This window comes from Acomys russatus, chromosome 11, assembly GCF_903995435.1.
Source record: "Acomys russatus chromosome 11, mAcoRus1.1, whole genome shotgun sequence".
Classification (NCBI taxonomy): domain Eukaryota; kingdom Metazoa; phylum Chordata; class Mammalia; order Rodentia; family Muridae; genus Acomys; species Acomys russatus.
The window spans coordinates 52,348,594-52,371,001 of NC_067147.1; the positions used below are offsets into that span (position 1 = coordinate 52,348,594).

The window sequence follows — 22,408 nt, forward strand, 5'->3', positions numbered from 1 at the left end:
TGGGCACTCTTTTTGTAAACACATACACATGCACACTGGACAGGAACTGTGGCAGATGTTAACCTCATATCACTTATGAGCCCCCAAATGGATAAACAACCAATCTTAATACCACCTATTGTTAGGAAATTATTTAAATTATAGAAACAAATATTTACAGACAAAATGATATACAATGTATAAGATTTACTTAAGAGTAAGGTGGGCCAGAGGCAGCAGGGGTGACTATGCATCACAATAATGACTTAGTGCTCAGAATGGAAACTATACTATACTACTATTTCTACTGTGATATATATTTGGACTTTTCCATACTAAAAGTTTAAAATAGTTTATATATTCACACAATAGTATCCAATAAAACAACTGAAACAAGCCAGATTTTCACATTTACTTCTATCAACGTGAATGTATTTGTGTACTGAAATGAATAAAAGCAACAAGCTTCAAGAGGTTAAATACTATATGATACTTTCTTATGTAGTTTCAAAAGCTGGGCTGGCAATATGGCTCAGCAGTAAGGGAACGTGCCACCAAAACTGATAAAGTGAGTTCAATCCCAAGAACCCACATGATGGAAGAAGGGAACCGAACCCGAGAGCTGTCCTCTGACCCCCACACATGCTACACGGCACACACGCTTTCTGTCTCTCTCTTCAGTGCTTCCATGTCGTTCTCTCTGTGTGTCTGTTGCTCTCTGCCTCTCTGCCCTCCCACACACACATTTTAAAAATTTTTTTGTAATATTAAAACTCCATCAATTATATATTGTTTCCTAATGTGTAGATATTTAATAATTAAGTCTAAAATGCTGCTTACCGGTGGACATACACCTCTTCCTGTCATCTTTTTTATCAGAAGGCACATGTCCAGCAGACACAGGACTGTTAGCATGCACACAATCTGAGCACACTGGACACAAAGTAAGAGAGAACGCCCAGGAGGTAGGAGCTGACAGAAGGGACTCTCTGAGCTGAGTGTAAAAGAACGGAGTCCCTTAATGAAAACAGTACACCAGAAAAGGCAAGACACAATCTTACTGGATGCCTTTTAGTGAAAGGAGAGAGAACAATTCAAACAAAGGTCTTAAAGTACTCTCAAGACATAATCCCTGTTGGGTAACACTGGCACACACCCTTTATCTCAGCACGCAGGACCTAGAGAGAAGATGATCAGAAACTCAGGGTCTTCCTTGGCTACAGAGTGGATGAGATCTTGTCTCAAAAAAGACAATGCTTTATATTAGACCATAAGCCTGGGTGATAATTCTACATCCTAACTTCCACATATATATCCAGAATGATGAGTGGTCAGTCAGCAATTCTGGGTAAAGTAAGTGGATAAATGTTTGGGGCCAGGCGTGGTGGCGCACGCCTTTAATCCCAGCACTCGGGAGGCAGAATCAGGCGGATCGCTGTGAGTTCGAGGCCAGCCTGGTCTACAAAGCGAGTACAGGATAGCCAAGGCTACACAGAGAAACGCTGTTTTGAAAAAAAAAAAAGTTTGGTTTATGGTATTTAGAGGACAGAGTTTCTCTGTGTAGCCCTGGCTGTCCTGGACTCACTTTGTAGACCAGGCTGGCTTTGAACTCACAGAGATCCTCCTGCCTCTGCCTCCCTGAGTGCTGGGATTACAGATGTGAGTTACTCATGCAATCATTCAAGAAACTGGGCAGAAGTCTCTACCGGCTATTGCTCACATCCCTAGGAATGCTTCAGACTACAAGACAGAAAGGTCTTGTTTGATCTCAGCCACGTCACTGACTAGCAGAGACACACAAACAGAAACTCAAGGTACCAGCCAGCAGGTGGCACAGAAAAGAGAGAATGGGAAAAGGTGGGAAGTAAAGGAAAAGTCAGTTATGCAGGACCCAAGCAGAGTAATTTGTTAGGGAAGGTGAGGAATCTCAATGGCCTAGGCAAGACAATTAGGAACTGTAAGCAACATACAACAGTACTCCTCTTTTCTGCCTCGGTTCATCTGGCTTATCAGATTCAGAGTCCAAGACACACAGACCACGAAAAACTAGGAAGAGGGCAATCCACTGGCCCTTCTGCCTACTCTTGCCTCTCTTGTCACTGCCCGACACAGCCAGCCTCCTCATGCATATGATGTGTGCGTATATTATGAGTGTCCACATGCGTATGGTTACACCTGTATGCACGAGTACTGGCCACATGTGTGCCAAAGGTTAACACTTTCTACATTATTCACTGAGGCAGACAGGCAGGCTCTCTCAACTCACAGCTCGACAATACAGCTAGTCTAGCCAACCCAGATTTCCCTGGAGGTTTTGTCCCTGTCTTCTAAGCACAGGCTGCCATGCCCAAGGGCACTTACACAGTGTGCTGGCTAGTTTTATGTCAACTTGATGCATGTTAGTCATCAGAAAGAAGGGAGCCACAAATGAGTAAATGCCTCCATAAGATGCAGCTGTAGGACATTTTCTTAGTTAGTGACTGATGTGGGAGGGCTCAGCCCACTGTGGGTGGGGCCATGACTGGGCTGGTGGCCCTGGGTTCTATAAGTAAGCAGGCTGAGCAAGCCACAGGGAGCAACCCAGTAAGCAGCACCCTCCATGGCCTCTGCATCAGCGCCTGCCTCCAGGTTCCTACCCTGGTGGAGTTCCTGTCCTGGCTTCCCTCGGTGATGGAAGTATGGGCCTTCATTTTGATAAAGCCCTTTCTCCCCAACTTGCTTTTGGTCATGGTGTTTCATCACAGCTACAGTAACTCTAGGACCACAGGTTCTGGGGGCCTGAGCTCTGGTCCTTGTCCTTGTACAGCAACCATGGAGCTTTGCTTTTCGCCTGCTTGTGCTCACTCTCACTGGAAAGTTCATCTATCCTGTTGTAGCAGCTGGTATTAAAAGTCCAACTTCTTCAGGATTCTAACAGACAGGCAGCTCGCCAGGAATCCTCCTGGCCTCCAGTCCCATATAGGGACTGCTAAGACACCCAACGTCATGGACTAAAGTAATACTGGATTCTTGGCCTTTCCATTGAACTACCCAGACTATACCCTGTCAGTCAGTCTAACAAATCTGCTTCAGTATCAGTTCCATCAGATCTGCTCCTCTGGAGAGCTCTGACTCACACAAACCTGCATTTATTCTGTGCCAGGTGCTATATTAAGCACTTGGATTTGGCAATGAACCAAGTGAACAAAAATGCCTACTCCCTCTGAATTGAACACCAGTGGAGAAGAGTCAAATAATAAACATATTAAGTAAATTATAGGGTGTGCTAGTATGTAGTAAAAACTGTGAAGATGGGATAAACTAGATAGGCACTGGGGAGGAAGGCTCAAGTGTAGAGGGTATGCCTGACCAACAGAAATTACAGCATTAGTCAGCAGGGTTTTAAAGGGCCAAAGAACAAAGATTCTAGGCCTTGCAAGCCATATGTACTTATAGCTTCTTGTCCCTGCCAATAAATAGTAAAAGCAGCCATAATTGCTATGTCAATAAATGCCCCCAATAAAATGTTATTAGCAGGTATACTGGCTGGGCTAGATACTCCTCCCTTGGTACATTCAGAAAATGTGATGCTCTTTAATTTGTCTGGTGCTAATTGGCTTCCTACTCAGCAGAGACTGGATCATGCTGCTTATCTCCAAAAAGCCGAGAGAGCTACCACCAGTCAGTCACAGTGGCCAAGTTCAAGACAACTGTCCACAGTCACTATAATAGCTGCAGACTGAACAATCAGTTCCTGTGTGTTCATCATGATGGATGCCAAAGGCTCAAGGATAATGGAAGCAACTGACGATGCACTAAAGTCTTTAAAACCATGAGTTAAAAGAAACTTTTCCTCTTTTGAAGATTATTATCTCAGGTATTTTGCCACAGTAATAAAGGAAAAGTCATAGGAACCAAGTTCAGATGTTCTGCAGTAAGTTTCAGTAATCACAGGCATGCATTACTCAAACATGCACAGTGGGAAACCCTCAGGCAGACAAACACAAGCCAAGGGACCTCGCCCACTTGCCCCAACGTCATACTGGCAGCCCAAGGGATCACTCACATAGAATCGCAGAAGTGCTCCATCTGAATTGCAGCACCAGGACCTCCTGCCCAAGTACTCATGTGCTGTGTTGAGCAGCATGAGGGAAGACGGGAGCATGGGCATCTCCGACATCCCTGGGAAAGGCCGGACAGCAGACAAGAGTTAGTGCAAATGCATGCAGTGGCAGGACAGCTCTGGCGACGTCTCTTTTCTGGGGGCTTTTCTGTCTCTTTTATATGATCATAGGTTTTTCTTTTGCTTTTTCCTGTCTTCTAAATAATTACTGAACTGGCTTGGATATGCAACCTATGTTTATCAAAAATCAACTGAAATCAATCAGAAAAGTGTAAATGAATGCTTCATTCACAAATAAAAACAAAACTATCCTAGCCCAGAAAACCAATACTGGCTTTTTCTGCGTGTTACTCACGCAGCTTCCTGTGCTTTTCAAAGAGCAAGATATAGTGCAGAATTCATACTACACATGCAACTCCTTAAAATTCTTATATTTAGGGTTACTTCAATACTGCAGAAGGAAAAAACTATTGAACTGCTATTAAATGTTTGTTCATCACTAAATTATTACTACTTCCTTCAAGAGTCTCACTATTCTTGGATCTCTGGGCTAGACATAAGCACCTTATAATTGGCTCTTTTTGGGGGAGTGGGGGAAGTGAATTAAGAAAGAACATGTCTAAATAGAAAAGACCAAAACACATAGCTAAAATATATTTTATGAAAATTTACTATTGGTCAGTCCCAAACAAAAAGTAACCTCCCCTCTCAAAAAAAAAATTTCCTTAAGTTAATAAAGGCTCAGGCCATTCCAGATTTCATGGGTTCTTCAGTTTCCATTTCCATCTTTCTTTTCTTCTTGCTTCCTTCCTTTATATATACAGTATTCTGCCTGCATGTGGGTCAGCAAGCTAGAAGAGGGTACCAGATCTCAGAACAGGCCACCAAATCATCATCTCCTCCTCCTCCTCCTCCTTCTTCTTTTTCTTCTTCTTCTAAGATTTTACTTTTTTCTTTTTTGTATGTGTATCTTGTTTGCAGTGTGGATTTGGGTGCCTGTGGTAACCAGAGTGTTCTAGATCTGGAGTTACAGGCGGCTATGAGTTGTCTAACATGGGTAATCTTACAAATCATGAATTTTCTCCAATATAACTGCTACCTAACTCTTCCTTAAAACTACAGGTTATTTTGTTTTGTTTTTTCAAGATAGGGTTTCTCTGTGCAGCCTTGGCTGTCCTGGACTTGCTTTGTAGACCTGAGTGGCCTCGAACTCACAAGATCTGCCTGCCTCTGCCTCCCGAGTGCTGGGATTAAAGGCATGCACCACCACGTCTGGCACAACAGTTTTAACACCCCTCATGCACAATTGTGTCTACAGAGGTAGAAAAGGCAGCCAAGGCTCTACTGTCTCTGATACTTCTCTTAGGAAATCACTGGTTGTCAGTTCCTTCAGTGTCTACAAAAGCTGCAGGACTTTATCTGAGGCCATGCACTTCCAGGAGCCCACCAGTGAGATGAAATAGCAGGACAGCTCTGAAAAGCCACTGTCACTCTAGAGCTCCCTGCCAGCCTAGCCAAGGCTTGTTAGGTCAACATCACAGGGTAACTTCTCCTTCTGCCCAATCCTGCTGCTTCTCGCTTCATTTTACAAGCATTGATGCCTAACAGACAGTCCTAACTCAATGCCTGCTATGAGCTCTTAAGGCCTCTCACTACTCAGGCAGAAGTGTGCTCAATCCTGTGCCATATCTTTGGAATTAAGTCTGGTCAGAGGAGGAAAGGAGTACTCCCTTGCCCCGTATTCCTCTGAGAAGACCAAGAGATTTTGGAGGGGCTTCTCCACCAACCAGCTCTCTATAAAGAGAGGACATTGGGATTCTGTCCCAGAATCTGGTCAGCTCCCATCCCACAGGACAGAAAACAAAGCGGAGAGACAATGCCATGCCTGCCTGTCCACAAAGCATGACTGTTCTTCCCTGGGCAAGCTGTTTGCCTGCGTTTCCTCCTCCTCCTCCTCGTCCTTCTTCTCCACCGCCTTCTGTTGTTTGTTTGTTTGTTTGAGACAGAGTCTTTCTATGCAAGACTTACCTGTGCTGGAACTTGCTATCTAGACTAGGCTAGCCTCGAACTCACAGCGATCCACCAGCCTCTGCCACCCAAGAGCTGGGATTAAATGTACATGCTACCACTCCCTGCACTTCCTGTAGCTTTTAGAAAACTCTTTGGTATGGAAAATTAATTTTCATCTTTATAAGAAAAATAGTAAACAGTTATAGTTACATTTTTTCACAACTCGAGTCGTTCGGATATAGAATTTAGTACGAAATGTCAAGAGTTCTACCAACGTTCATTACTAGAAATTTATAAACAAAAATCAATTGAGCAGCAACAAAATGGTGTCCATGAGGTGTGGGTATCCTGAGGCATGCCTACAGCAAGACTTCTGAGAAATAAATAGCACGGTTCTGCAGAGCTGAACAGGTGGAACAGCTCACTAAGGGATGCAGCTACTCACAGTACCTGCACAAGGCCTCAGGGCCTACCACACACACGGAACAGACAAGGACATGTGGGTGAGGCCAGCACACCTTCCTCTGCTGGGTTCTGGAGCTGCTGCTGGTGGCACAGGGAGCGGAAGGTGTCTTCCTCCTGCCAGATGATCCTGTGCAGGATGATCCAGGGCAGCACTGAGGAAACATAGGGCTCCTTGGGCTCCTCTTGAACAGCCATGCTGCAGTCGATGACCTGGCAAAGGGAACCAGCATAGCACAACATGGCAGCCTCCCCCAACCCTGTTGAGATGAACCTACATCACAGTGCCTTCTGGGAGAGGTGAGGCATACACCTTACAGCTCTAACATGGGAACATTGACCTACCAGTACCCCAGTTTATTATCAGACAGACTCCCATAATGACCAGTGGCAATCTCATGATCTTTGCTCATGCCACATGACTGTGGCAAGTGGAGTTAACACCCAGAGGAAGGCAGGCATGGAGAAGCTATGAGCCCTGTGGGCATATACAGATGCTGCCATAAAAACGCAGTGGCAACAGAGATTCCAGGTGCAGAGTGATCAGAGACAAACCCTTGAGGCTTCCAGGTAAACAGCTGTAATATGCCCAATACCCAAAGAGGGTAGGGCCCGAGGGCACAGGGCACACCTGCAGGCAAGGATCCAAGAGAGGGCCAGAATAGCTTCCGCTGAGAAAATAGAAGAGGAAAAGCAGTGTGGATCAGTGCACCCTGGCACGCTACCCAGACAGAATGTGAAGGGTTCAATGAGGGAGGAGACATTCATATTTCAGTTTTAAGAAGGTGCATGCCTCTGTGCCAGGATAGTAGCTGGGCTGAAAAGGTAGAAGGTAGGACTACTATAGGGCTATCCCAGTTGATGAAAGAAATGGCAGGGACCTAGACTATGGCTGAACAAAATGGAGGGGGAAAATAAAAGGTAGAGTGGGGAGATGTGGTTTGGTCAAGGCCAGAGTGTGAGTTTAGAAGATAGCAGAACTGGCCTTGGTGACGCAGGATGCTGTGGCCAACATAAGGCTGGAAGAGCTCGACCTCAACTAGAAGTTCTGGGGCAGTGTAGGGAGTAGGGAACCCCAGCAGGGAGCCAGACCTGGACTCTAGTCCCCATGCTACCCCTCGGCACACTAAATGCAGACAGGACCTCCTCTCCAAGCCTATTTCTGCCCTGTGGAGCAGGAAGTCTGAGGATCTTTGTTATACCATGTGCAACATCAACGCTAACCTCCAGACAAAGCAGCCCCCAGAAGGTTTGCATCTAAAGTTCTAGCCAGAGAAGCCAACATGTCCCCTTGGGGTACATAACTCACAGTGAGTATCAGAGACACATGTGCTGTCTCAGCACTGGGCAAGAAAGAGCAGAGTTACCTGGATGAGGTTGTTAGTAAGCCGGACAAGGCCAGTAGTAGAGGATGATTCCTTAAGAATGCTGCCACTGCTGTCTGATGACAGTGCCTGCTCGATGCCTAGCAGCAACTGGGTCACTGTGGCCACCCACTCTTCCTTGGCTGCAGATTCACTTGAGTTCACCATCTGCTGGACAGCCTCATTCAGAGCCACGTCAGAACATTCAAAACACTGTTTGTGGTCCTTCAGGCGGAGCAATGAGTCCTGAGCACACGAAGATGCAAAAGGAAAAGGTGTGCTGTCAGCTCTATACACTGGGACCGCGGGCTGGGGCTGGGGAAAGGACCGAGAGCAGCCCGCACTTGAGCAGTGTCCACACAGCCTTAAGGGATCTGCAAGGGCATACGCTGAGGCGGGTACAATGGCAATATGGCAAGCCGCCAGCCAGGGAGCTTACAGAAAATTTTTGTGCCTTCTCTTCCCACATATAGAGCTGGGCCTCTGTGCACTGGGCCATAGAGCTGGCGAGTAGCAAAGCTGACACTGAGTGACTACTTCTTTGTTACTAACCCTAACCCTGAACCACACAATTATTTTGTTGCTGCTTCGTAACTTTCATCTTGATACTGCTGTAAATTGTAATGTAAATACCTGATATGCAACCCCTGAGAAAGAGTCACTCAAGCCCTAAAGGCATCTTGAGGGTTGAGAGCCACTGCTCTAACAGAACATAAGGCTCAAGGCCAGAAAGAACGAAAACTCAGAAGACCAGTTGCCAACTAGTGTAGAAACCAAATCATTCTCTGTGAGCAACGCCACATACTCAAACAAACAAGAAACAGTAAAAAGAAATGGGGATTTCTTAACAGATGGGGTTCAAAATAAACAGGCAAAAATCAGTCGGGTTCTTACAAACTAACCATGTACAGTTAAAAGGTATAACCAACAACCCAAAGCAGTACCACTCACACCTTAACTGGACAAGACGGAACTATGAGCTATGCTGAAAAACATAAAAAGCAGCTGGCTGAGTGGGAGCTCATTCTGGTAACCCCTCTCACCATGAGAAGGATTCCAAATTTGATCCCCACCCCAGAAATGCCAAAGCAGGCACGTTAAAACACGCACAACATACAGCATGGCCGCCGTGTAGGCAGGTAAGGGCAATGGACTCCATCCTGTTGTGCACACTGTATATTCCCTCCTCCCCTCTAGAACCGTGAGCCTTCCTGACTCCTGCGAGGTACTTGCAGGGGTGCCAGTTCTCTGTGTGGTGTAACTTGACTAGATGGCACTGCTCCAACCTAGAAAAGGTTATCTAAGCATATGAAACAAACTCACAGCCATTTGCAAATACGAAACGATCCTGACAACATAAAAACTGAGAGCTTGGCCTGGAGAGATGGCTCAGCGGTTAAGAGCACTGACTGCTCTTCCAGAGGTCCTGAGTTCAATTCCCAGCAACCACATGGTGGCTCACGACTACCTATAATGTAATCCGATGCCCTCTTCTGGCCTGCAAATGTACATGCAGGCAGCACTGTATATATAATAATAAATAAATAAACCTTTAAAAAATATTATCTTTAAATTATTTTTTTAGATCACTCCATTCAATAAGAAATAGGCAGCAACAATTGGAAATCACTTATTCCTAGAAGCAGAAGCTCTATTATCTAGTGCACGACCCAGACCTCAAAAGAGCCAATGATAAAGGGCAACCCTCCTCCCAAGGAGCAAGCTTCCAGCCACATCTGCCAGTGACATCGCTAGCAGTAACAAGATAGCATCTGAGCATTAGGCCATCCTGCAGAGTAGAGAAGGCTGGTCCCACAGCTCCTACCTGACACTTAGCTCTTACTGCATCACTATCAAAGGCTGTCCCCTCCACACACTGCCATTCTAAGCAAGCCTTCAAGGTAACCAAGGTCAGACACATTTCATTAGGTCTCAGCAGCGTCCTGCTTCACCTAGGCCAGGAGCCAAAGCATGCCTTCTGCTCCTCTCCACTGTCCGTCAACCATTCCTTTCCTCCCCTCCTCCTGAGAAACCTCCCCATTTATTCTCACAGCCCTACCGCTTAGGTGGTTCCCAGTTTAAGAAAATTAATAATTAAAACGAAAAATGAAAAGGATGAAATATTACTGTACTCTTTCCAAAATGAAAGGGTAAAGACACAAGAAGTTTATGTATATCCTGTGGTTAGTGCACAAACCGTAAGGAGACAGGATTCCAGGCTACCGTCCATACTTGTCTCTATCCAGTTCAGGGCAGAGGGGAGTGGTAATAATGACAGGGAACCTCCTCAGTGCTTGCTATGTGGCTGGCACAACAGCCACAGCAGCAAGAGAGGCATGAGAGGAGTCGGGAGGCACACGTGACTTTGAACACACTGCTAGTGTTTTATCCGACATGCAGTCAAACGTGACTCTGCATTTCATCTTGCTTCTCAACACTGCACAGCGTCAATTTTACATCTACTCAAAATTGAGTTAAAATGCAATAAAAACAGAGATTAACAAGTGAGTAGATAGGTGGATGATGTCTTGACCTTTCGTTCCTCCTCTGTCTGGCAAAGTTCAGTCAAGCGTGGGCTCGCCCTGAGCGCACCTGGTAACAAACCTGAACTCCTAGGTTCTAACATTATCCCAATCTTGACCGTATCTTTGATCTGGCATCAAACTCCCACTTTTCTCTTTTAGTTTTGTGTTTTCAAAGGCTAGCTCAGAACTCCCAGAGGTTCAAACACACACACAAGCACAGGCCGCATAGCACGCATGGGGACCCAGCGGTGAGCACATACCTGCAGCAGAAGCAGCTGGGCTGGCCTCTCGGGAATGGACGTCATAAACTCCAGGTGTTTGGCTCGGTCAAAGCCACTGGTACACAAAGTAGGCCGGAGCAGATGCACCACAGCCCTGTAGTCGCCTGCCTCAAACAGCCTCTGAATCTCCTCCAGGGACTGGCACCTTTCCAGGGACTTCAGGTTCTTATCAATCTGAAAAGGGTCCAAAAATAGTGCCTGACGGCAAATCCCTCACTTTCTCCTTGAATTTATCCCTTGTTTGAGTCATCCCATGCAAATGAGAAAGACAAGATTATAGACTAGCACTCCATTTTAACCAAAATACACTAGGCTCCTCACTTATATCAGTGTCCACACAATGTGTGTACTCTCCTTCAGAAACATTTACACTAATGCCAAGGTATATTCAAGTCTTTAAAACCAAATACATAGCCACTTCAAAAGCAGAGTATTCTCAAACTGTATCTGCCAAAACAGTGTGAAAGTTTTATGGTCACTCATTTAGCAAAGTAGACTTGAACAACCGTGGACTGCTAGGGTATCAGAGACCCAGAGAAAGAGCCAAGGGATTGACCCACATTATTGACCCCCGGGGTCCCTTCCTCACATAGGGTCCTATGCATGCCCTGGCACACAGGCAGCAGAATACGTGGTCTTATCCTGAGGCAAAGGTAAGGGAATCTAGAAGCTACTTTGAGCCATGTGAACACATCACAGATCAAGAAGTGCAGCAGGGCAGAGGGAGCACGATGAGAAGATGCCTGACATACACACTGTATTCTGTTCTTCCATCTCACAGCCAATGAGCACAGGTCTGCACAGTTAGCGAAGGCTTCCCTTCAGTTCCGCTGGGGCTGCCACTACACAGCAAGAGGGATGAGCAATAAACTGCTTCTAAATCATGGTTAGTCAAGCTTCCACCCTGACAGTGGACAAGCTTTCTCTCAGTGGAGTCTGAGCCAGAACTGTCTCCCTACTCCTGCTTTAATCCCCTTCCAGAATCTTCTGTTCAGCACATGGCATCTCTTATTCCACAGGAGCAGATCAGGTCTGGTCTGACTAGATCAACTTGGAACGTCTTCCACCAAAAAAAAAAAAAAAAATACTATTAAAACCTTCCACTCACTTCCTCCAGAGAAACAATGGAGTCATTGTGAAGGTTGGGCAGCCGGATGACAATGTCCCCTTGCTCAGCCCCTGCCTCTGCCTGGATGACACTGGAGCTCTGGAGCATTTCTGTGCAGATATCATAGTTCTCCAGGGCTTGTTCCATGTCTCCCTGCTCAGAAGAAAAACCAAAAAATGGGACAAAAAGTAGAGAACAAATTGTGTTATATCAGGTCCTTTACATCCCTAATCTACTAGATACAGACACCCTTAAGTTGGTTTTTTGCTTATTTGCTAAGAGACAGGGTCCCATAGTCCAGGCTGAGCTGACACTATATAGCTCAGGCTGACCTTAAACTCCATTTTTTTTAAGTGTTGAGATCACAAACATGTGCCACTAAGCTAAGGTTTTTAATTCAATTATTGCTATGCCCCTAATCTCACCCCAAAAATGGGCTTGCCAGAAATCCTTGTTGAATGACTAAGAACATAAATAATGAGTGATCCACACCACAACTCTGAGACAAAGTGCCATTACTTATGTCACATGATGACACCAATGTCACCTCAGCATAGTCAGGTGTGGACAGACCTAGAATTAAAACCAAGGCGAGTCCATATTCTAGAATTGGCATTCCTCACATCCCACACGTTGCTTCCCTCAGAATGAGCTGCTGCAACTGCTGGGGTCCAGCCTATCTCTGACACCCTCTACCAATGCACCAGTATCAGCAGTGAAGGGTGCTGGGAAGCTGCCAAGCCACTGTGGTCTTTCCAGCCAGGGAAGGAGCAGCCTGCCCAGTCACTCCTTTTGGAGAGCTCTGCTCCATCCTGTTCCACACCTGAGCTTTCTCAGGAAAACATAAAGGATCAACAGAGGCGATCTGGAGTAGGGACTGCTAGGGAACACAGAACCCCTCCCGAGCTCTGTGGTGGGCAAGGAGGTGCTTTCCAGAATGGTAGTCATGCTTGGACTTCTGGCATGCTGGCAATTCCCCACCATGCCCCACTTCCTCACACCAAGCCCAGTAGGGTTATGAATGTGTATTTCCTCAAGATGACCAGTTCTCTGCCCTCTCTGTCAAACCCAGGGCACGTTCTGACTGTGGGACTAACCTGAAGTGCCAAGAAACGTGCCTTCAGCCAGTAAACACGGACAACAAACTCCAGCCAGCCATCCTCAAACAGGTCACGCTGAGATGAGGCGAATGACAGCTGCAGGAGGTCACCCAGGCAATGGGTTCCCGGAAAGTCAGGCCCAAACCTGCCTGTCACCACACCAGCAGGGCAGTTCCGGGGAGACACTAAAAACCATCAGACTAATATGAAGTACATCATGCAAACACCCTCTTGCCCCCCAGAGGCCACCTTCAACCCGTCCTTTGGTAGACCTTAAGTGTCCATGATTGGTACCCTGAGTCATCAGACTTGCATGCCCTGAGCAGCAGGCCAGAGAGTAGCTCAGTCAGGAACAGGCTTAGAGAACACGAGAGCTGGGAGAAAGGGGCCCCTGATTTCATTGATTGAACTTTGAGCTTGTGTACACTCTACAGGAGTCTAAGAACAATCTGAGAGAACTGCTGGAGACACACAGAGCACTTGAGTCACTCCAAAGTGAGACTCGACTTCCTTAACTCCCAAGTAACAGCTGCAGGAGGTGAGTGTCACAGCCACCTCTGCTGCTGCCTCCTAAGTGTCGAGGGATGTATTAGAGATACTTAAAAGACATCTCAGAGAAGGTGCCCAGGGAACTGCATGACCCAGCACCCCCACTTTAGCTTCCTCCAGCCACCTGGGGTTCAGAGAATCACCACAGCAAGAACATAGACTCCCTGTACCTGTAGAGCTTCTGCCTTTGGTCAGTAGCCACTGGTCCAGTTGGAGCTCCATGCAGGAGAGAGACATCAGCATCATGTCCTGCAAGGCAAGAAGCACAGGAAGGGTGGAGAAACTCACATGATTTGCCAAATCATGCGGTGACCAAACTAAAACTAACTTTTCTTTAGGATAGAGTCTGGTGTATTCCAAGCTTGGCCTCCAATGACTATGAAGCCAATGGCTGACCTCGAACTTCTCTACTCTTCTCATCTCCCACGCACTGAGATTACAGCCATGTGGCACCATGCTCAGCTGTGTGCTCCAGGGCTGGGGGCGGGGCCGCTCCAGGGCTGGGGGCGTAGCCGCTCCAGGGCTGGGGGCGTGGCCACCCCAGCTTAGTGCACACTTGGCCAACATTCTACTAGTCATGCTACACCCTCAGCACTGAAACGTTTACAGAGCTGTTTCGATTTATTTATTTATATTAGTCTCTGTGGGAACAGGCCCGACTGGGCTGCCGGCCTGTCTTGCTGTTCCATGTCCTGTTTCTAGCAGCTTCCACGTCTGTGTTTATCTTGGTTAGCTAGTCGTGTTTACTGCTCTGAGAACACGCCCCTCCCTTCCTCGAGACTTTTCCTCCTGTGTGTGATCACCTCTTGAGGGATTTCACCTGGGAGGGGGATTGCTGCTTTGCTGCCTATAAGAAGGCTCTTTGGAACTCTGGGAGAAGAATAATAAACCGCTGCTGCGGCTGCTGCTCTCTTAGCACGAAGGAGAGAGAGAGGGAGAGAGAGAGAGAGAGAGAGAGAGAGAGAGAGAGAGAGAGAGAGAGAGAGAGAGAGAGAGAGAGAGAGAGCGCGCGAGCTTGTGCATGAGTTAAATCCGCAGTCCCTCGCCCTCGACTCGGTACCACGGTGGCGCAGGCGCCACAATTCTTAATGTTACGTGTGTGTGTACGTGTGCTGTGCCACGTGTGGAGGGTCAGAGAACTCTGTAGAGTTCTCCTTCCACCTTTGCATGGGTTCCAGGGATCAAAGTCAGGCTGTCAGTGACTATACAGTAAGCTCTTTCACCCACTGAGCCATCTCTTGCTGCTCCTAAATTTAATTTTGATGAGAACATATTTCTTCCTACCTGTTTTATATTCCTAAGTGATAATCAATATCTACTCGTCAGGGTGTTTACAAAAACAAAATACCAAGGGATGGCTGTACGTAGAGAAGAAGCCACCTGTCTGTCACCTCACCCCTGTCAGGCCAGACACAGACAGCTACCTTTCAGCACTCAAAAGTACCAACAACAGGATATGGCATCCCCAAAGCACTAAGGAAGCTAGGACTCAGCGATGGGGCACTGCGGGCAGGCACAGCTGGGACATGGTTAGCTCCATCTCTGATTCCAAATGCTGGCTCTTGCTGATTCACACTGCTCCTGAAGCAAACAAGGCCCAGTGGGAAAAGCTACTTGGAGGTATCCCAGTGAGGTCTGCTCAGAGAAGCAGGCAGGCATGCCAGCTCCAGCCTGACTCTCAGCCAGAAAGATTACCTGGATTAGGCCCTGTAGTTTGAATGAGAATGCCCCCCCCCCCCCCCCCCCACTGGCAGGTTTCAATACTTGGTCCCAAGTTAGTGAAACTGTTTAGGAAGACTCAGAATGCATGGCCTTGTTGGAAAAGGCGTGTCACTGGGGGGTATGAGCTCTCAGTTGCTGCTCCAGCACCCTGCCTGCCGCCATGCTCCCTACCATGATGGTGAGGGACTCTTATCCCTCTGGAACTGGAGGCCCCAAAGAAACTCTTCCTTCTATAACTTGCTGTGGTCATGGTGTCTTATCACAACAATATAAAAATAACTAAAACAGAGCCTGATGGCTCCCACTTCCCACCTCAGCATTTGGCATTTTATCTTCAACAAGAGAAATGGCCCTGAGAGCCTGTTGCCTTGAGCTCCTGAAAACACTAGAGCAGGCGCCTGGGACAGAGAATGCAGTAGACGGAGGTGAGTAAGGCTTGGCTCCCAACTGCTGGAGACTCCTCTTGCTCCAAAGCACCCTTCTCAGCATCTATACTACTGCTTTCCCACTTGAGGAATCTATGAATGGGGCTGGGGATAGAGCTCAGTGGTAGAATGCGGTACCTAGCACGGACAAGGCCTCCAATACCAAAGACACACACAAAAACATTTTTTAAAAACTAGTAATAGTTTATCAAATATAGCCATGCTTCCTTTTCTTTTCCCTGTAACCTCTTCCATCTCAGTAAACAACACTAGAAGCCCTCCCCATGGCTTCTTCTTACTCAAGTCTAGATATCTTAACAGTTGTGTTCCAGAAGCTCAACTCCATTGCACTACCATTAATAGAATCAGTGACCACCATGGCTCAACCGGCTTCAGCCTCCTTCCAGTCCACTATACTCACTCTCACCCCTAGAGTACTCCATTCAGTCATTAGGGGTCTTCAGGGAACTGCAAATGGCCCCGGTTCCAGACCCAGAAGTAAATACAGTTAGTAAGCTGGACACAGCAGCCCTGAACCCATGGAAGATCTCTGTCACTGTCTCCTGGTATCCACTGCCACTAGCCCTGAAGAGCCCCAACCTTGATGTGCTTGTTGCTGCAGTCCCTGAGCAGTGGGTTGGGCAGACTGGTGCTGTGTCTCCTCCAGCTGTGGTAGACGCTAAGAACGACCTCCGCCAGGCCCAGGGGCCACTTCAGCAAGAACTTGTGGCCCATGCTCTTCAGATAGCGCATCATCAGCTCCAGGATGCCCCCGTTGCTCAGGTTCTCCATCAGGAACTCATGTACATCCTGCTTCTCTGTCCAGAGAAGGAAAATAACCTTGGCAAAATGAGCAGCCCTGCAGACCCCAGGTTCTCCTCTCCTTATGTCTCGCCCTCCCCCACACAATCTATGTGGCCATAAGGCCATGCTGACGTGCTGAGGCCAGGCTACCAGGGTTCAGTGCTGCTTCCAGCACTTGTCAGCAGTGAACAAACCTTTCCAAGGTCCCCTGCCTAAGAAGGATATCAAAAGTGCTGACCAGAGCTGCCATGTGCAGTGAGTAAGATCATATGCACAAAGCATAGTACTCACAGAGCAACGTGATAACACACATTAAACTTGCAAAGGCATGCCTCTGAGCTCAGCGTTAAGTATGCAGCCTCAGGAGTACAGCAAGTATGCCCTGGACTCTCAGCAGACCCCTCAGCTGACAGGCAGTTCCTTCCCAACTCTTATGAAACACCCAGAACCATCCTGCAGAGAAAAAGCCAGGCAGCTTACAGGCTGACAGAAGGAAGAGTGGTCAGCAGTGACCGATCACATGGTTGACCCTTACCCGATTCCATGAATGTGGCTGAATCAAAGGACAGTCGATGAAGTCCCACATTCGAGAAGCTCTCCAGTTTGGCTTCTGACTGAACTTCATAGCTATTAAATGGATCATCTTCCTCCTCAGGGTCCAGTTTTCTTAATCTACATGGAACATACTAAAATCACAAAAGCCATACTGCTAACCGGGACAGAGCATCCCAACTCCTTCAAGTAGAGCAATTTAATCGAGCCAAGATGACGTACACTGAAACAGATGGGTGAGAACAGCCACAGCCAGGCCCCAGGAGACACAGCTCCTCACCAGATTTCATATGTCTGGGACTAGTGTATACCCACACTTGTCCCCTTAAACCACCAACAGATGTGCCAGGCACAAAGCTTGGTGCCAGAATACAACCATGAACACAGGGGGATGGCCGACAGGAAGCTCATCTCTTACCTGGAGAGGTACTCCATAAGCAGGCACTCAAACACAAACAACCCAAAAAGGACCAACCACCAAGCACTTGCTTTAGACAGAGTCAAAAGAGGGAAGGGCTAAGCACTGAGTAGAAGCTCAAGAGCAGACACAAAGGCAAACACAGATGTGCTGTGGGGCTTCAGGACTGTCCAGTATGGGACACGTCACGCCCATCTCAGCTCCTGACATTACAGACACCAACCTTAGACTCGTCCTGGAGACTATGTTTTGGCCACTCTCGTAGCTTTCTCAAGTAACACCTCTACAGCATAACATTCAGGGCACTTATACACGTCTACTATTTACTGCACACACACTCCAGCAAGCAACCTATTATACCGTTATCAGGACATTCAAAGTAACAGATATTCAAACCCCACAGAAACTAACTCAAATAGAGTAGACATAACTCCACACATAGAAGGCAGTGACCAAGACCCCAGGGTGATTGCAGCAGCAGGGCCAACAGGGCTAAGGGGAGCACAGGATCACTCGACTACAACACAATCCTTCACTCTTCCAAAGAGACACTTTGCTGTACTATATCTCAGGAGAAGCCCAGCAGAAGGCGTCACATCTCCACCTTGGTCCTGCCTTAGCTCTGTACTAAAACCACCCTTGTTCTAAGATTGTTACCCTCATGGGAGAGATGGGGAAGGGAAAAGAAGGGAGGCTAAGTGTCAGATATAAGACGGATGTAAAAGTCTGCTAAAGCCTCTAGGTTACTCTTTCACTCTGTCAGAGTCACTACTGAAATAAACCGTCACTAGACAAAATGACAGCCAAAGACTCTAGATCTCTTGACGGTGTACTGATCAAACCCTACACGGGTCAGAGTGGAGGAGAAAAGGCATCAACTCATGAAAACACAAGAGATGAGAGAGGAAGTCCTGACAAGCCAAAAATATGCCACCCAGATGCTGTATAGGAGAAAGTGATGGAGCCGAGTACATTACTTGCTCTTTTCAGTCTTCTAGGAGTGGGAACGCGGGCCCCAGGAAGCATACCCACTGGCATGATAAGCCCTAGGAAGCTTCTCGAGAACAGACAAGGCCAAGGCAGGAGCAGCAGGAACTTAGGTCAGAAGTAGAGAGAGGCCCAGGACCTTCCCGTTTCTGAGAGCTGTCACCGGCTCCCCTACAACTCTTTAAGGTACATGAAGAATCAATAAAATGAAAGAACAGGCTCTTCCACCATCTTCTCAGAGTGCAATGGAATCGTGGCATCATAAAGTCAGGCAGGCACGCGCTCACGCTATAAGCATGTGCAGCAGCCCTAAAGCACCCTAAGAAAAAGTGGGCATCATGACTATACTGACTCTACCTCCCTGACTGTGGAACTGGTTAGTCCAGAATGGATAAACCAGTCAGCTCCTGTCTGTATTCAGGAGGTGAGAAAACTTCAAGAAGCCAACCTAGTGAAATCTACACTCTGTAATCAAGCAAACATCAAGGGAAAGCAAGGGAGGCCCCAGAGGAGGGTAGTAATAGGCTAAAAAACGCTGCTGAGAGAAAAGAACAGCAGTTTGCAGGCTACTTTAGAAAACACACGAAGTGTACAGTACCTGGACGGCAAGAACTTTACCAGGAGCCCCTGGAAATCCACTTTCTCTTCTTTTTTACACTTGGTGTTTCGGACACGGGCAGACCTCCGCTTGGCTGTCTCTCCATTTTCTTCTAAAGTCTTCTTACGCTTTACCCCTTTCTTAGATTTATCTCCTCCAGAAACATCACCTTCACAAAGAATGAAAAACTATAGTTTACACAATGGCAGGAGAGGAAATGACACACAGACCCACTGCCCTCTGCCCCTTTACAAGTCCAACACTGAAACCTCTGTAACAGTCATGAAATCTTTCTTTTCAACAACAGAGTCCCAAGCTCCTTAACTCTCATACACTTCTCGAGCTGAAAAGACCCCCAGGCCAGGGCTTGGAACACTCCCACCTTCAGTACTAACCAACTTCAAGAGCCTCTGGGGCGGCAGTCGACACTCCTGGGATGGGCAGAGTGAGGGCACTGACCTTAGCCAAGACCCACCAAATACTCAATGACAGGAATAGAGCAAGAGCGCCATGGAGAATCATATGGAGAACAGAGGAATGTCATGTGTGAAACAGAAAAGAAACAGCCATGCTTCAGTCAGTTAGAAACATCTCTAACAGCCAGTGGCAGGAAAATCAGAAATCTACATGGGAGCTTTTGGTAAAAACTCTTTACAGTCCAGGGGTAATAAAAATGTACTATCACACATGATAATGACTCTAATGATTTCTAAGGTCCACAAACTCAGAATGCATCCAGCAAGAAGGCAGGACCAAGAGCAAGGACATAACAAGGGGAAGATGCACCGCACTTTATTTATTTATGAGATAGGTTTTCTCTATCCTGGAACTCACTCTGTAGACCAAGCTGGCCTCAAAGTCATAGAGATCTGCCTGCTTCTGCCTCCCAAGTGTGAGGACTAAAGGCATGTGGCATCACCACCTGGCCGAGGGAAAAGGAACTTTTATGCCAAAACTTAGCAGTTAGGAAGGGGGTCTGTCATGGAGCTGCATTCAGAGCACCATCCCCTGAGTGTCAATGCTTCTGTGCTAGCCCTGTGGCCAGGCTCATCAGTTTTCTACAAGACTGGAGCTCTCCTTTTCACTCAGGGCACAAGGACCATATTTCCCCAGAGTTGCCAAGGCCCCCTGCTCAACATATATGCGCTTTCAGGAATGTGACTTCACAAGGCCTGCTCACCCAGAGGAGTGCTTGTATCCAGCAGGCCAGGGCTGTGCAGTGGGAAGCTCGCTGTGGTCACAGAGGTATAGGAGAGCACAGGCTCAGCTACAGCCAGAGCTGGACTTGGCTGGACCACACTGACAGCTGCAACCACTACAGGGGATGCGAGGAGCTGGCTGGGGTCCTGGTAGTCAGACAGGTCAATCCTCTTCCCAAGGCTGGGCCTTGGGGGCTCACAAGTGGTGAGGTGATTGTACATGGCCAGCAAGCTCTCTCCAAGGCACTTCCACCTGCAAAGAAAGGGCCACCACACCTGGTTAACACCTGTCACAAAGGCCAACTGGCCTGTACAGGCTCAGCAGAACTGTTCAAAAGCTGTGATCTCAAAGAACAGAGAGAAGGCACTCAACATTTTGACACCATCATAACCAAAAAAATGTTGAATCCAGCATATGCTAAAGTGGAGAAGTCCAAGCCAGAGCAGGTGCAGAGATCTAGTATCTTCCTGCTCCTCACCTCAGCAGAGACCCCTAACGTTCTCTTTCATTACACCATCCCCTACAAAGGAGGAATGCTGTTCCAGTTTTTAAGAAATAGCATGTAATGCTCCCAGTGTCACCCAACTACCAGCATCAGGACTGTAAAGAGGCCCGGGGGAGCTCTATTATCACAGTGGCAATGACTCTGAATAAGGCGCCTATGGAGGGGTGAGGGGGTTCAGAGTACAGCAATGATGGCAGGGCATGCTAAATTTAAAGACTCAAGATTTAATGGCAGAACTTGTGTGTGCATATGTACTCTTGAGGCAGTCTCACTGTGTAGCCCCAGCTGGCCTCAGACTCACTGTGCAGTACAGTCTGGTCTGGAAACCAGAGACTCACCTGCTTCAACCTCCCAGTTCTAGGATTTCAGGCATGAGCTTAACTGTAACACTAGAATTTTTGAAGCAAACAAAACAAAACAAAACAAAAAGTGAATTCTTACTACTCCAACTCCAGTGGGCCACCTTCCAAGAAGGAAAGGGCCTCTAACACATTACAGGGCTCACAAGGACTACGCTACGCCCATCAGGACACCTCATCTGGCCTGGATAAGAGTACAGACCCAACAACACCCAGGGAAGTCCACACCTGTGACAAACTCCAGGATTCCAGGTTCCCACCTGGCTGGTATCTACCTATTGTTAATGTTCTTTCTCCTTGTTGGAAGAGAAGACTGAGAAGGACAGAAACATTCCTAGTGACTGGGGTGAGCAACTTGCACTGGGCATACTTAAGAGAACTAAGATGCATTTTAGTAGCCTGCAAACAGGTACCTGCCTCCAGCTCTCCAGCCACTACACATCAGCCTCACCCCTGCCAGCAGCCCCAGGTCTGACCTGGGGTCTCCCCCTCCTGCGTAGGGAGTCTCTTACCAGCCAACCCAACATTCCTCGAGAAACCAGATACCTACGTGAAGAAAGGTATGGGCTGCACTAGTTTCAAGTCTGGCTCCTTCTCTCGAATCATCAACGCTTGTCTCTTCTTCCGCAGCCCCAGAGCCTCTTCTACAATGGCCTGTGTCTCTGCTGCACTCACCGACACATCGTGAATTGACATGTCACTAAAAGCGTATAAGACAGAGGGTAATTACAGTGTTAAAGCTAGAGTCAATTCTAAAATTTTATAAACAAGGATACATTTAAGTGAATACCCTTTAGTTAGTAAATTACAACTGGACTCTGACTTCCAATAGGTAGTTATCAGCATTCCTATACCCATACACAGTGGAAATCACAAAAGCCCTTTGTTCTCTCCACAGAGTTTCATATGTATTAACGGTGTATTAATGTTTTGTGTCCAAAAAGCCACAGCAAAGAAATGACTGTCTTTTCCAATAAAGCCACTAGCCAAATTATGTTCACCAAAATCAACAGTGTCTCCAAAATACACAAAGATTGGGATCTCAAGGTCTCAGGTGCCACTTACACCTGCCCTCCTAGTACCCAGACCGTCCTGGTGCCTCCAGCAGGACTACCTGACACAGCCACTCAAGAGACTTAACCTCACCCGAAACCTTAGTTCATCAAGGGTACAGAGAACAGAGCCTGAGATGAGCAGCCACTAATCCCCAACAGGTAAATTCCAGGGCCGGGGACCACCTGACTGGCAAGGGTTTTCTGGGTGGTGAGATTGAGGAGGAGGGGCACAGAGCTCAGAAAGCTGCAGAAGCACCATCAGAAAACGGCAATGTAAAGAAGAAACTATGCAAAAGGGGTAGA

At 47.3% G+C, this 22,408-nt stretch overlaps 1 protein-coding gene across 4 annotated transcripts in view; it reads right to left on the reverse strand.

Moving 5' to 3' along the window:
* The window catches only part of Cabin1 (calcineurin binding protein 1), a 118,501-nt gene that overhangs the window by 89,172 nt on the left and 6,921 nt on the right, over positions 1–22,408 (reverse strand). For all 4 annotated transcript variants that reach the window (XM_051153231.1, XM_051153230.1, XM_051153229.1 and 1 more), the window contains exons 7-18: positions 21,601–21,750; positions 20,167–20,438; positions 18,987–19,155; positions 16,967–17,103; positions 16,228–16,445; positions 13,651–13,729; positions 12,929–13,116; positions 11,832–11,984; positions 10,703–10,897; positions 7,921–8,163; positions 6,610–6,766; positions 4,025–4,140 (exon numbers count right to left, since the gene is read on the reverse strand). In XM_051153231.1, the coding sequence (XP_051009188.1) occupies positions 4,025–4,140; positions 6,610–6,766; positions 7,921–8,163; positions 10,703–10,897; positions 11,832–11,984; positions 12,929–13,116; positions 13,651–13,729; positions 16,228–16,445; positions 16,967–17,103; positions 18,987–19,155; positions 20,167–20,438; positions 21,601–21,750 (2,077 nt within the window). The remainder of the gene's footprint in view (positions 1–4,024; positions 4,141–6,609; positions 6,767–7,920; positions 8,164–10,702; positions 10,898–11,831; positions 11,985–12,928; positions 13,117–13,650; positions 13,730–16,227; positions 16,446–16,966; positions 17,104–18,986; positions 19,156–20,166; positions 20,439–21,600; positions 21,751–22,408) is intronic.